This window comes from Pteropus alecto, unplaced genomic scaffold (assembly GCF_000325575.1).
Source record: "Pteropus alecto unplaced genomic scaffold, ASM32557v1 scaffold226, whole genome shotgun sequence".
Classification (NCBI taxonomy): Eukaryota; Metazoa; Chordata; class Mammalia; order Chiroptera; family Pteropodidae; genus Pteropus; species Pteropus alecto.
Genome location: NW_006440132.1, coordinates 781,465 through 792,505, shown reverse-complemented (window position 1 = coordinate 792,505; position 11,041 = coordinate 781,465). Strand labels below are relative to the sequence as shown.

General features: G+C 47.0%; 1 protein-coding gene across 3 annotated transcripts in view; it reads right to left on the bottom strand.

The window, feature by feature from the left end:
- Window positions 1-325: 325 nt before the first annotated feature.
- The window catches only part of LOC102892029 (N-acetyllactosaminide alpha-1,3-galactosyltransferase), a 47,956-nt gene continuing 37,240 nt past the window's right edge, over window positions 326-11,041 (bottom strand). For all 3 annotated transcript variants that reach the window (XM_015593367.2, XM_006917065.3, XM_025050437.1), the window contains 2 exons: window positions 4,756-4,893; window positions 326-2,988 (listed from right to left, as the gene is read on the bottom strand). In XM_015593367.2, coding sequence (XP_015448853.1) covers window positions 2,295-2,988; window positions 4,756-4,893 — 832 coding nt within the window. In that variant the 3' untranslated portion in view covers window positions 326-2,294. The remainder of the gene's footprint in view (window positions 2,989-4,755; window positions 4,894-11,041) is intronic.

Genomic DNA, 11,041 nt, shown 5'->3' with positions numbered 1-11,041 from the left:
AGGACTAATAACCTCCAGACATGGTTAAGGCACTGTCTCCTCCCTTTGCCCTGGTGCCCCACACCAAGCTTCAGGGTCGAGCCTTTTCCTACTGGGTCTTCCCCTGGCAGTTAATCACTTTAGCGCATCACTTCGGAAACCTCTATATGAACGCTTGTTGTTTTAAAAGTGCAAATCTCAACTACGTTCTTTCTATCTTCGTAATAGTGGACACATTTTTAGAAAGGCATAAGGACTTTTTGGAGTCTGAGAATTTAAAATTCTCTAATTGACAATTTTGAACATCACTGGGAGAAAATGCACAATCTATGACCGGACCAGAATATACTGAGAAAATAATTTATTCAGTTGTACATAAAGAAAATTATTAAAAAAAAAAACATTTAAGAATAACTATTAATGAGTTTTTTAGTTTGTCCACTTGGGATTTAAATTTAAATGAATTAAAAACAAAATCAAGATTTCCTCAAAAGTAAACTTAAGCCCTTTTTCTTTCAGGATAGATCATTTCTTTGGTTCGGGTCTTAAATCGTTAATTTTCCCTACTCCAGAATGAATCCTAGAAAATTTGAGTTACAGAGAAGCGGGAGCTTAACTGACATGTGATCTCCTTTTTCTTTTACAAAGTCCACTTCTCCAGGATTTTCGTTGGTTTCGTTTTGTCGGTTTGTGGTATTTTTTGGCAAGAAGTGAAGAGCAGGAGGAGGCACAAAGCAACGGTAGAGAAAATGTAGGTTTCCTTTAGCGGAGAAGCCCACTGTGCTGAACACCAAGCCAGTGTCGTGGTTCTTCAGATAAATCCCTTAGAAATGGAAACAAATGACCTAACTGGAACACGAGCAAAATATAAATATACCTGCATATGTAAATGTTGCCTCTTAGCTTCCTTTACACTGAATTGCTTGACTTTAAATAATATGTAGACTTTCATAACTTCTCTTAGAGAAGGGAATTGAATGTTAAGCTGCTCAGTCGTGAGGACTGGGTCTCCCATTGCCATCCCCTCTGCTCTTGATAGAAAATCAATTAACCACTTTATTAAATGTGTCTGGTTGTTACACCTCAGTAGTGCAGATGGCGTAGGGGAAATGACAGGTTACTTGATGAGAAGGCTCTTCCTCCGATCCATTCCTTGATGCCAGCCCTCCAAGTGGGGCAAGATGTAGGCAGAGGGACCCTGAGGGTTAGAGTGGGTGGCAGAGGGACTTGCCGATGACTGATTATCATGAAGCCCACATCAGCGATAACTGACTGCCATGAAGCCCAGGTCTGTGAAATGCAACTCCTCGCCACCCTCTTCGATCTACTTTAGTCTTTTGTCTTTTCTGACACCATTCACCTCCTCTGCCAAAGATCTGAAGACACAAGTTGCAGAATCTAGCAGACTGAACGCAACTTGGGCAAAACAAGAAGCATCTTCCATTCAGGCCTCCTCCACTCTGGTTATTGTGGGATCGAGGAGGCTGGAGATCATCCACATTGTCCCCTCCCCATTCTGGGCCCAGATACATGCTGCATTCAAGCGCCAACCCCATGTCCTGTGCTCCTCTGTGGTGGCATTCTCCACGGTGACCAGCCCCCTTTCTTTCCACTCTCTCTCTTTGCCATTTCAGGGCAAACTCACTTTGAGGCTTCGTTTTCACTTCCTGAGCACACATTGGCTCCTTCAGATTCTCTGTGACTCCAAACATTCACCACCGTGCTATCCACTGAGAATCTCGACCAGTGTTTCTCACAGAAGCCAAATAACATCCTGAGAGAAAAGGACATGGACTTACAAATGGCCCGAAGTGATGCGATATCGAAGCCATTCGAGGAGTGCCAAGGGAGACCGAATCCCCAGAGTTCTCCTGCTGCAAAGCAACTATATGTTCCTTTAGATCCAGCAAAAACAGGAAGACACTGGAATACAGGGAGCATTCCTGACAATTGTATCTCGTTGCCAAACACTTCCCTTAGCACCCTTTTCTATAGTACATTATCTGGCACATGTAGAGTATTTCTGGCTTTTTCTTTGTCTGTGATTTTTTTTTTTTCTTTTAGTTCAGCTGATAGTATTTTCCCCAAACCCAGAATAGATAGGAAATCACTGGGAATTTACATCCGATTACCATAGATAGGTTCATTCTCCCGCATTATAAGGCTCAAAGTTACAAGGAAGAATAGCATGTACTTGGCTGGGTCGGTGTTTTGTTAGTATTTTTTTTTTAAGTTAAAATTAAATGTTACTTTTCTGAGAAAGTAGCCAGAATGATACTCTCTGAAATTCATAAAATTACAGGCACAATTTAAAGTCAGACATTATTTCTAACCAAATTATATTCTTTTGTCTGCCAAGATATCTTGACAGTCTTAATATCTGAAGGCAAGCCTATATGATAATCCCAGCAATATTCTGGGGATAAAATTTTAGTGGGTTTGTTGAGAAGGAAATACTTGTTTAAGTGGCTTTCATCATGCCACTCGGCTTCTATGTCATTTTTCTTGTCCTGGAGGATTCCCTGGAAGCACTCCTGGGTGATGTTTAAGACCTGAATGGGTGTTCCTCCAAAAATGGCCGCGTGGTAATAAAAATCCCCTTGGCCGAAGGGAATGTATGCTGCCGACTCCTTCCGCCTCTCGTAGGTAAATTCGTCCGGATCTGCCTTATACCACCAGGCCTGGAGCTGAGCCACCGACTGGCCCAGTGTCTCCACCCCGAAGTTGTCTTGGAAGACCTGGTCCACGTCCATGCAAAAGAGGAAGTCGACCTCGTGCTGGATGTGGCTTACAATGTGCTCCCCGATGATCTTCATACGCATCATGCTGATGTCCTGCCACCTCTTCTCAGCCTTGATCTCAAACACCTTGAAGGAACGCAGAGGGTCCAGCTCTATCAAAGGCAACCTGGAGACATCGTCCACCATGATGTAAAATATGACTCTGTGGCCAACCATGAAGTACCTATTAGCAGATGTTAAAAACTCCTCCAAGTAATGCTCAATGTATCTGAAACAAAGGAGAACAGGATAAATGAAACCTCTGACTCTGCGGTGACCATGTGCTCTTCTAATGATTTCGTTTGCATTTGGAAGTTTAAGAGACAAATGTTTTTTCCCATCCCAGATGTATGTTTTCACATGGAGAGACGTCTGTCCTAGCTGCTCTCCACCGTTCAGTCACTCAGCCAGGTGAGGTGGAGTGACTTCTCTGACTGCCCTGCCCTCCTCTTTTCTGTGGCTCCTGGAAGCTGACCAGTTGCATGTGTGGTCCGGGCCTTGCAGTAAGCTCAGTGGCACAGGCCCTACTCCCATGTCCGGAGCCCTGCAGTTTCTAGTGTTATAGGTGCCTGGGAGCCTAAGTCTTTCAGAGTCTGTGGTTCGATGTTAGAAGGCCCAAGCCTGCAGAGATAAGGCACATTCTCCAATATTAGCTTCAGCTGTAATAGAGATGATATTTACGTAGCCCTTTGTCTTGGTTCAGACCTTGGGCAGGCAAAGGGGATGCAAATTCTTTTTTCTTTCAGCTTTATTGGTATTTAATTAACACATAACATTGTATAAGTTTAAGGTGTACGGTGTTACTTTGATACACTTATACATGCAAAACGATTACCACCTTAATACTAGCTAACACCTCCATCACGTCACATAATTACCATTTCTTTTTTGGTGGTGAGAACATTTAAGATGTACTCTCTTAGCGACTTTCTCCTCTGGGACCCAGAGAATGGGTTAAGAGACATAGATATCCTTCTATATTACATATTCACCCTGTGAACCTCCCACTGGTCACCCAAAACCCCAATCCTTTGTCCAGACACCATCATTATAAGATCTGTCCAAATACGCAAACGGACAACTATGAATAAGTCTTATTTTAACGATTTTTTCCTTTTTTTTAATGGACTTTATTTTTTTTAGAACATTTTTAGGTTCACAGCAAAACTGAGCCAAAAGCACAGACAGTGCCCATATATCCCTCTGCTCCCCGCTCCCTCCCACATCTTCCTCCACCACCAATATCCAACGCCAGGATGGTACAATTGAACTTCTGATTTTATTTTCTGGGGGAAGAAAATTCTCCAAAAGAGCAAAATGGGTTGTATTTTAAAACCAATATTACAAGCTACTAATCAAGTACAAAACGGTTGCAGTTTTGGGAGAAACGTTCTAAAGAAGGAAATGGACGCTGAAAGAGGAACTTATCTAACCTCTGGAAGAGGAAGTTCTGACCAGCCAGATCTCCAGGGATCTAAAACCTCCAGCGGGGCTAGGGCAGAAGGGACCAAGAGACCCTACGAGAGTGGTCAGCCATGCTCTGACACGAAGACCACCACGCTTCAGTCACCCTCGACCGAGAACTTGGCATAAATCCTCTGTCCTTGGTCTTGGGTCTTGAGGGCTTAGGAGAAAGAATGATGCAAATTGATGCAAACCATTGGCACTTCTGGAATTTCCAAAGGAAGGCCATGAAGGTCAGGGTGGAAGTGGTTGTGGGTAGACTGTAGACTCCAGGCTCACTGGGTATAACAGACATTTTTACCTGCAACCTGAGACCCACCCTCACTTTGAGGTGGGAGATGTCGGCTCACCTTTGTTCTCATCTTTTTGGGGCCACAGCAGAAATGAGATTGAAATGGTCCCATTGTAACATTCTCCTATCTAATACTTCAGACAAGTCGTGAATAGCCTTTGTATGCCCAGGGGGCCCCTCACAAACATTTTTACAGTTGCAACAGAAAAAGTCAAGATCAATTTTAATAGTGACACCTACCTTCCGATAGCAAAAACTGTCAAACCCACAGTAATTTTCTGTTTGCCATAGTAATTTTCTAAGATGCCTCTGTTGTAAGTGCCTTCCCACACAACTGGTGCATTCCATCTGGTCACTGTCACAACCCCTGGGCGTTTCCTGGTGACAAAACGTAAGAGTTCTGTGAGTTGGGGACAGCTTTGCTAAGGTGGGGAAGAGGCTGTCTTCGGGAACCCTGGGGTCTGCTATGATTTGTGGTGACTGTCTCTGAATCCTGACTGGAGGAACGCCAAGCCGTCAGCTGGGCCGTATGACATTTCAGGGGCAGCATCTTCTGGGTGCTTCTGGGACAGGAGGCTCGGGCCCAGGTGCCTCTGAGGGCTGCCTTAGGGGTCCTTACGGAGATCTTACCTGTATCTCTCATACCCTTTCCCCCTTTTTCTTTTTTCTCCTCTTCCTTCTACTTCCCTATATGCCTAGCCCCTTCCTAAGCTGCCAGTGGCATCTCTACGTGTTATTTACCCCCGTGGGTACCATCTGAGCCCAAGGCCTGATCCTTGACACAGGGGGATGAGAGAGCGACATTGAGCTAAAAGAGAAAAAACTGTTTCGATTTGCCTTTTGCCAGAAAAGGACTTCTGGGTAAGAACCTGGTTCTAGGCCAAAAAAGGGCCGCAGGCTCAGGGGGTTCTGGTGTTCACCCTTCATTTTACGAAAACAAGGAGACAGAGTCCCCCAGAAAAGAAGAGACCCGACAGAGGCCCCCCGCAGCCGAGGCCGAAACACAGGGCTCAGGCACAGACCTCCTCAGAGCACAGACTCTCCCACCAGCAGCGGGGAGGCGGGGGTGGGGTGTGTTTTCCGCACTCAGAGCGCTTGAAAGGAACTTGGCAAAGCCAACACAAACAAAAGAAGCGACGTAAGAGCTACAGCGGACAAACTGTAAAGGGCAAACGCAGACAGGCTCAGCAGCAGCTGGGGCCCAGCACGAGGGTGGAACTCAGCCTGGAGGGGGTGGTGAGACTCAGCTCTGATCCCCTTTTGCTCAGGAAGTGTCTGCATTTCCCCTGCTGGGAAGCAGAGTCGGAGACACAGTCATTTAGATTCAGACCCCAGCAGGCGCGGGCCTGGCCCCTGCTACGCCTTTGCTTGTCCTTCATCTACCATGGGGGGAAGGTCAGTGTTTAGGACAGAGTCCTAGTGGTCCCTTAGCTGTGTCCCAGCTGGCTGCCTGCATGTGGCCCCGGGGAGGCTATCAGGCGAGATGGCCAGTGAGAATGTCCCTTCCCCTCACACATGGTGGAGGGTGGGTTTTCACAAAACTGTCTCTCCCTCACCAGCAAAGCCAGGTTTTCCCTCGGTGAGGCTGGGCAAGGCTGGGTCGACACCCGCCTCGCCCCAGCCCTAGCCCCAGAGTGGAAAAGAGACTCAGTAGACTGGTCCTCAGGCCCCCGTCCCTCTGTCACCTCACTCTGCACTTTAATTCTTGAGCTGACTGTGCTCTCCCACCCCTGCCCTGTGTCCCGCACCCTGCTTCTGGCCGGCTCCCCGCTGCACAGCTGGAGTCGCCTCCAGCAATAGGGTTGGGTGGGGGTGGGGAGGGTCACTCTCAGGCTGCTCTCCCTACCTTCCCCACCTTGTCCGGAGTCTCAACCTGAGACTCAGCTCGGCCCACACACCCGGATGTGCCGGTTGCATGGACAGCTGCTCTTGGTTTCCTTTGGTCATGAAAAGCTATTTTGGACTCTGTGCCAACCTGTGCCAGGCACTCTGACATACACTTTCTCTTTTACTCCTTGCAACAGGCCTGCCTCCTATTATATCTGTTGCGTGGGTAAGAAAACCAAGGCTCAGAAAGACTTGTTCGCTTGTCCAAGGCCGCACAGCCGGACGCTGATGATGGTCCCACTGAGCACTTCCTGTGGGACCAGGCACTGTGCTAAAGGCTTCGCTCTTCAGAGGTGGGTGCTATTTTGATTCTCATTTTACCAGTGAGGAAACCGCAGCACAGAGAGGTTCAATAACTTGCCAGATGTCACCCAGCTAGTCAAGGGCCACACTGGGATTTGAACCCAGATAGGCTGACTTCGGAGCTTGTGCTCTGAACCAACCCGTATCGCTTCTTATGTGAACATTAACTTGCTACACTGATGAAACCGGAGTTAAAACCCAGCCCGTCATTATTTCCACTCAAATTAGCTCCTGCAGAATGAGAAATGATGAGCTTTTTTTTTTTCCTTTGTTTTTAGAAGCTTCCGTGATGCTTTTAGTCACATAAAACCAGCTTCGTTGAATGACAGGGTTTCGAACCAAAAAGAAAAAAAAAAAATCACACACACACACACACACACACACACACACACACACACACACACACGCATACAAATACACACAGCTTATACTTCCATAACCAGCATTTCTGAACTTAAACTCTCCCATGTATTGTCACCCCATTCATTGCATTTCTCCGTTTTAGCCCGTCAGAGATCTTTTCGTGGTTCTGACCCAGGCTGCTAGCTAAGTCATGCAGCCGAGTATGAGCTGGACATCTGGTAAGCAGGTAACAGTTCTTTTTTAAAGGAAGAGAAAGAGGAGGAAAAGAAAATGGAGCAGGTATACTTAATACTTACAGTGCACAGGGGCTAAGTACTCGACTTTCGTTCTCTCCTTTAGTCTTCACGACCGTGCTATCATCACCCCCATTTTACAAAGACAGGAGAGGGGAGGAGAGGGGAGGTGTCTTTAGCCATTTGGTTTCTAGGAAGGGCCAGACCCAGGCACTCAGTCCCTCGATGCGGATTTTCTGAGTCCCTGTTCCTCACCAGGCCCTCTGCTGAGCTTGAGATTAGAGACCTGAGCCCCGCATCCTGCCCTTTGAGAATCTCACGGTCCTGACAGGTGGTCAGCCTACCACACACTTTTCAACTGCACGAGTACTCAGTCCACCACTTCTAAAAAGATCAAGTCAGAAAACCAGTGTCCAGTTTGGTTGCTTGGCTGGGAAGACTCCTTCAAGCAGGGGGGAAAAAACAAAAAGTAGCGATATTAAAAATTTAATATTTAATGAAAAATTAAAGTGTTCTATTTCCCAGCTGTTAATTATTAAATTCCACTGGCAATTCCAACACGTCAGTGCCCCCCACCAAGAAGCCGGATGACAGGCTGAAAACGTAGGCAGGGGGAGAGGAGGGATAGTGGATGAGATCAGCTTCCGGGATGAAATGGTTTATCAAGAACCCCTGAAACCTCCAAACACCCCCAAAAAAGAAGTGACAGAGGGCAGGCCACACATATGTAAGAGCTAGCCTTTGCCACTGCCAACTGCCAGAGATGTCCAAGGTCACAAAGATGGAGCTCCAGAAGGAGAAAAAGGAACCAAGAAAGACTTGGAGCTGCCCCAAACCCTCCCTTCTGAGTGTGGCACCTATCGTGTTACTTCAGCTGGTGTGTTTCCACCGGGACAGGCCAAAGCCTTCCCACAAAATCACAAGGCCTCCAGAACCACATACCTGCCTGGGTTATTGGCAGTTTGGGTTTATTTTTCTTTTTCCTTTTTCTATTTCATGTGCTTAATTATGGGAACATTGTGGTTGAGAAGAGGAAGTGTTAAAATTCTAGGAATCGTGAAGGTCAACAAAGACGCGGAACGTATATCACGGGTCATTTACTGAGCTCCTGAGCAGCTCCATGCTGGAGGGTGATCGGGCAGAGAGCCGATGGCGACGTGAACAAAGGTGGCTGTGGAATGCAGAGGAGATGATGCAGGAAGAATTTGGGAAGAAGAATGAACGGAACGCGGTAATGAATTAGACTGTGGGGTGGGTGGAGGAGAAGGCTGAATTGGAGGTGTCCCGGACTCTGGCTTGAGATGGGAAATGAGGAGAACACGGGTTGGGTGGGATCCTGTGAGATAGGCAGAGACGTCAAGCAGGCAGTTAGACGCCAGTCAGGTGGAAGATGCCGTATGAAGACAGAGGATGAGGATACTGGATGAAACCTCCGGAAACTCTAATGGTTGAAGGCTGGGGAGAGAGAGAGGCCCGTGTCCGAGGAGACGGAGAAGGGAGAACGGAGCAGTCAGAGGAGATTGAGAAGGGTCCGGGGTTGTAGAGGCTGAGGGATCTTGACGTGGCAATGTGTACACGATATACTGCCATGCGTTTTAGGTCATTTACAGAAAAGGGTACGTTTATATATATATATATGTTTATTTGTTCATGCAGTTGTTCATCTAATCATTCATTGGGTGCCCTGACAAGACTTCAATTTGGTGCCACTTCAAACCGATACTCTTTAAATACCTGCTTGCCATTCGTTTAGAGAGACGCTGGCTCGTGCACAGGGGAGAATGGAAAAAGCGACAGCTGGTGGCCGTGATCTGACTCTCCTCTCTGCCCGCCGCAATTCAGCCCTGAACCTGCCACCCACGTCCTGCTCGGCAAAGCACAAATGCCACAGTGAAAGTGTGCCATCCTCCTCACAAGGGAGCTTGGTGACCGACCACCTCTGGCTCATCTAGCCTGCTCCTTGGGAAGTCTGAACCCACTGCCACACACACACACCGAAGGGGCTTTTCAAGGCCACAGTGTGTCCATATTCTTACATTTCCAGTAATGAGACAGCATATCGTAGACGGGTACTCTGTTGTTCGGCTCATCTATTGACAGACAGGGCACCCCAAATTCCCATTCTTCTACGCTATCCCAAAACAATAAGAGAACTTGCCAGAACATATTCGGTCTTTCCAGAGCCCAAGATCACTCACACTGGAACAGATGCTACTCTCTCCCAATCCTCCGACCTCTATAGCTGTTCCTCAGACTTCTCTTCCTCCACCAGCCTTTTAAGTGCTGATGTCAGACAAGATTCAGGTCTATTCCTCTGCTCAGGGGTCTCATCCAGGCTTGCAGATCTCACTGTCACCTGTGTTCGGATGGCTCCTCATCCTACATCCTACGCCACCATACATCTTCTGCAGAGTTCGGGCACTGTTACAGACAGACGATTTGTGTGCCACCACACCCAAATTCATATGCTGAAAACTAATCCCCATTGGGGGGGCATTGGGAGGTGGGGGCTTTGGGTGATGAGTTCATGAGGGTGGAGCCCTAATGGATGGGATTAGTGCCCTTATAGAAAAGATCCCAGAGGGCTCCCTCACCCCATCCATATGTGAACTAGGAAGTGGGTCCTCATCAGTCGGCAAATCTGCTGTTGCCTCGATCTCGGACTTCCAGCCTCCTGAACTGTGAGAAACAAATTTCTGTTGTTTATAAACGATCCAGTCTATGGTTTCTTGTTATAGAAGCAGGAGCAGACCAAGACGGGTGCTCTGTGAATCTCCGTCCCGATGCCCCGCGAGTGCCTGAATCCACATACATCCCTATTTGAGCTCATCACCTCCCCCCACTCCTCGACCGGTGTCCCCTCCTCCAGGCCCTTTCCCGGTCAATGGCACCACGCTCCAGCAGTCTCTCAGGCCTCACAGTGATCCTGGACAGTTCTCCCCACCTTACTCCTCAAACTACATCCTTCTGAGCCAGGTTGATCCTACCTCCTTACCGACCTTGGCAAATACTAGTTTTACATCTAGGGCCCGATAAGACTGTGAACTCCTTGAATATACCCACATGGATTGATTTCTCCCATCTCCTGTGCCTAACATAATGTCTAGAACTGAATTTTTGGCCATGACTTACATTTTACATCACAAGCAAGCACACACACATACACATATATACAGAAAAAATTCCATCAAACAATACTTATCCTTACTTCATGTGAAACCCTCTATTCGATTTTACTTTAAAAAAGTAAAAAAGCTGGTTTTGAACCGTTAAGCTAGTTTCTGAACATATTAATGGATAGTGACCAGTAGTGTGAAAAACACCAGCTAGCATATCATAGGTGTTTGATAGACATGTGTTGTATGTTTGCTTAATGAATGCACGCACAGCCCCATGAGATTTTGTATCATTGTTGCCATTTTACAGACGAGCTAACTGAATCTCAGAGAGACTTTTCTTACTGACTCTAGGTCCTGTGGCTTTCTACACCATGCTGTGACATGTACGACCCCTTTTGGTTCCCATATTTTGTGATTCATCTGGTGCCATTAGCCAATTATTGTCAGAATCATTGTGTTTGCTCAAGCATCTGAATCGAAACATCCAGATTCTCAGTTTCTCTTCTAGTCTGTTGTTAAAGATCTGATAGATGCTAAGACTCTGTCTCCCCACTAAGGAATGATCTCAGTGACATCGTTATCTACACAGCCCCCCACCTCTTCCTGAGCTACGAATTTATT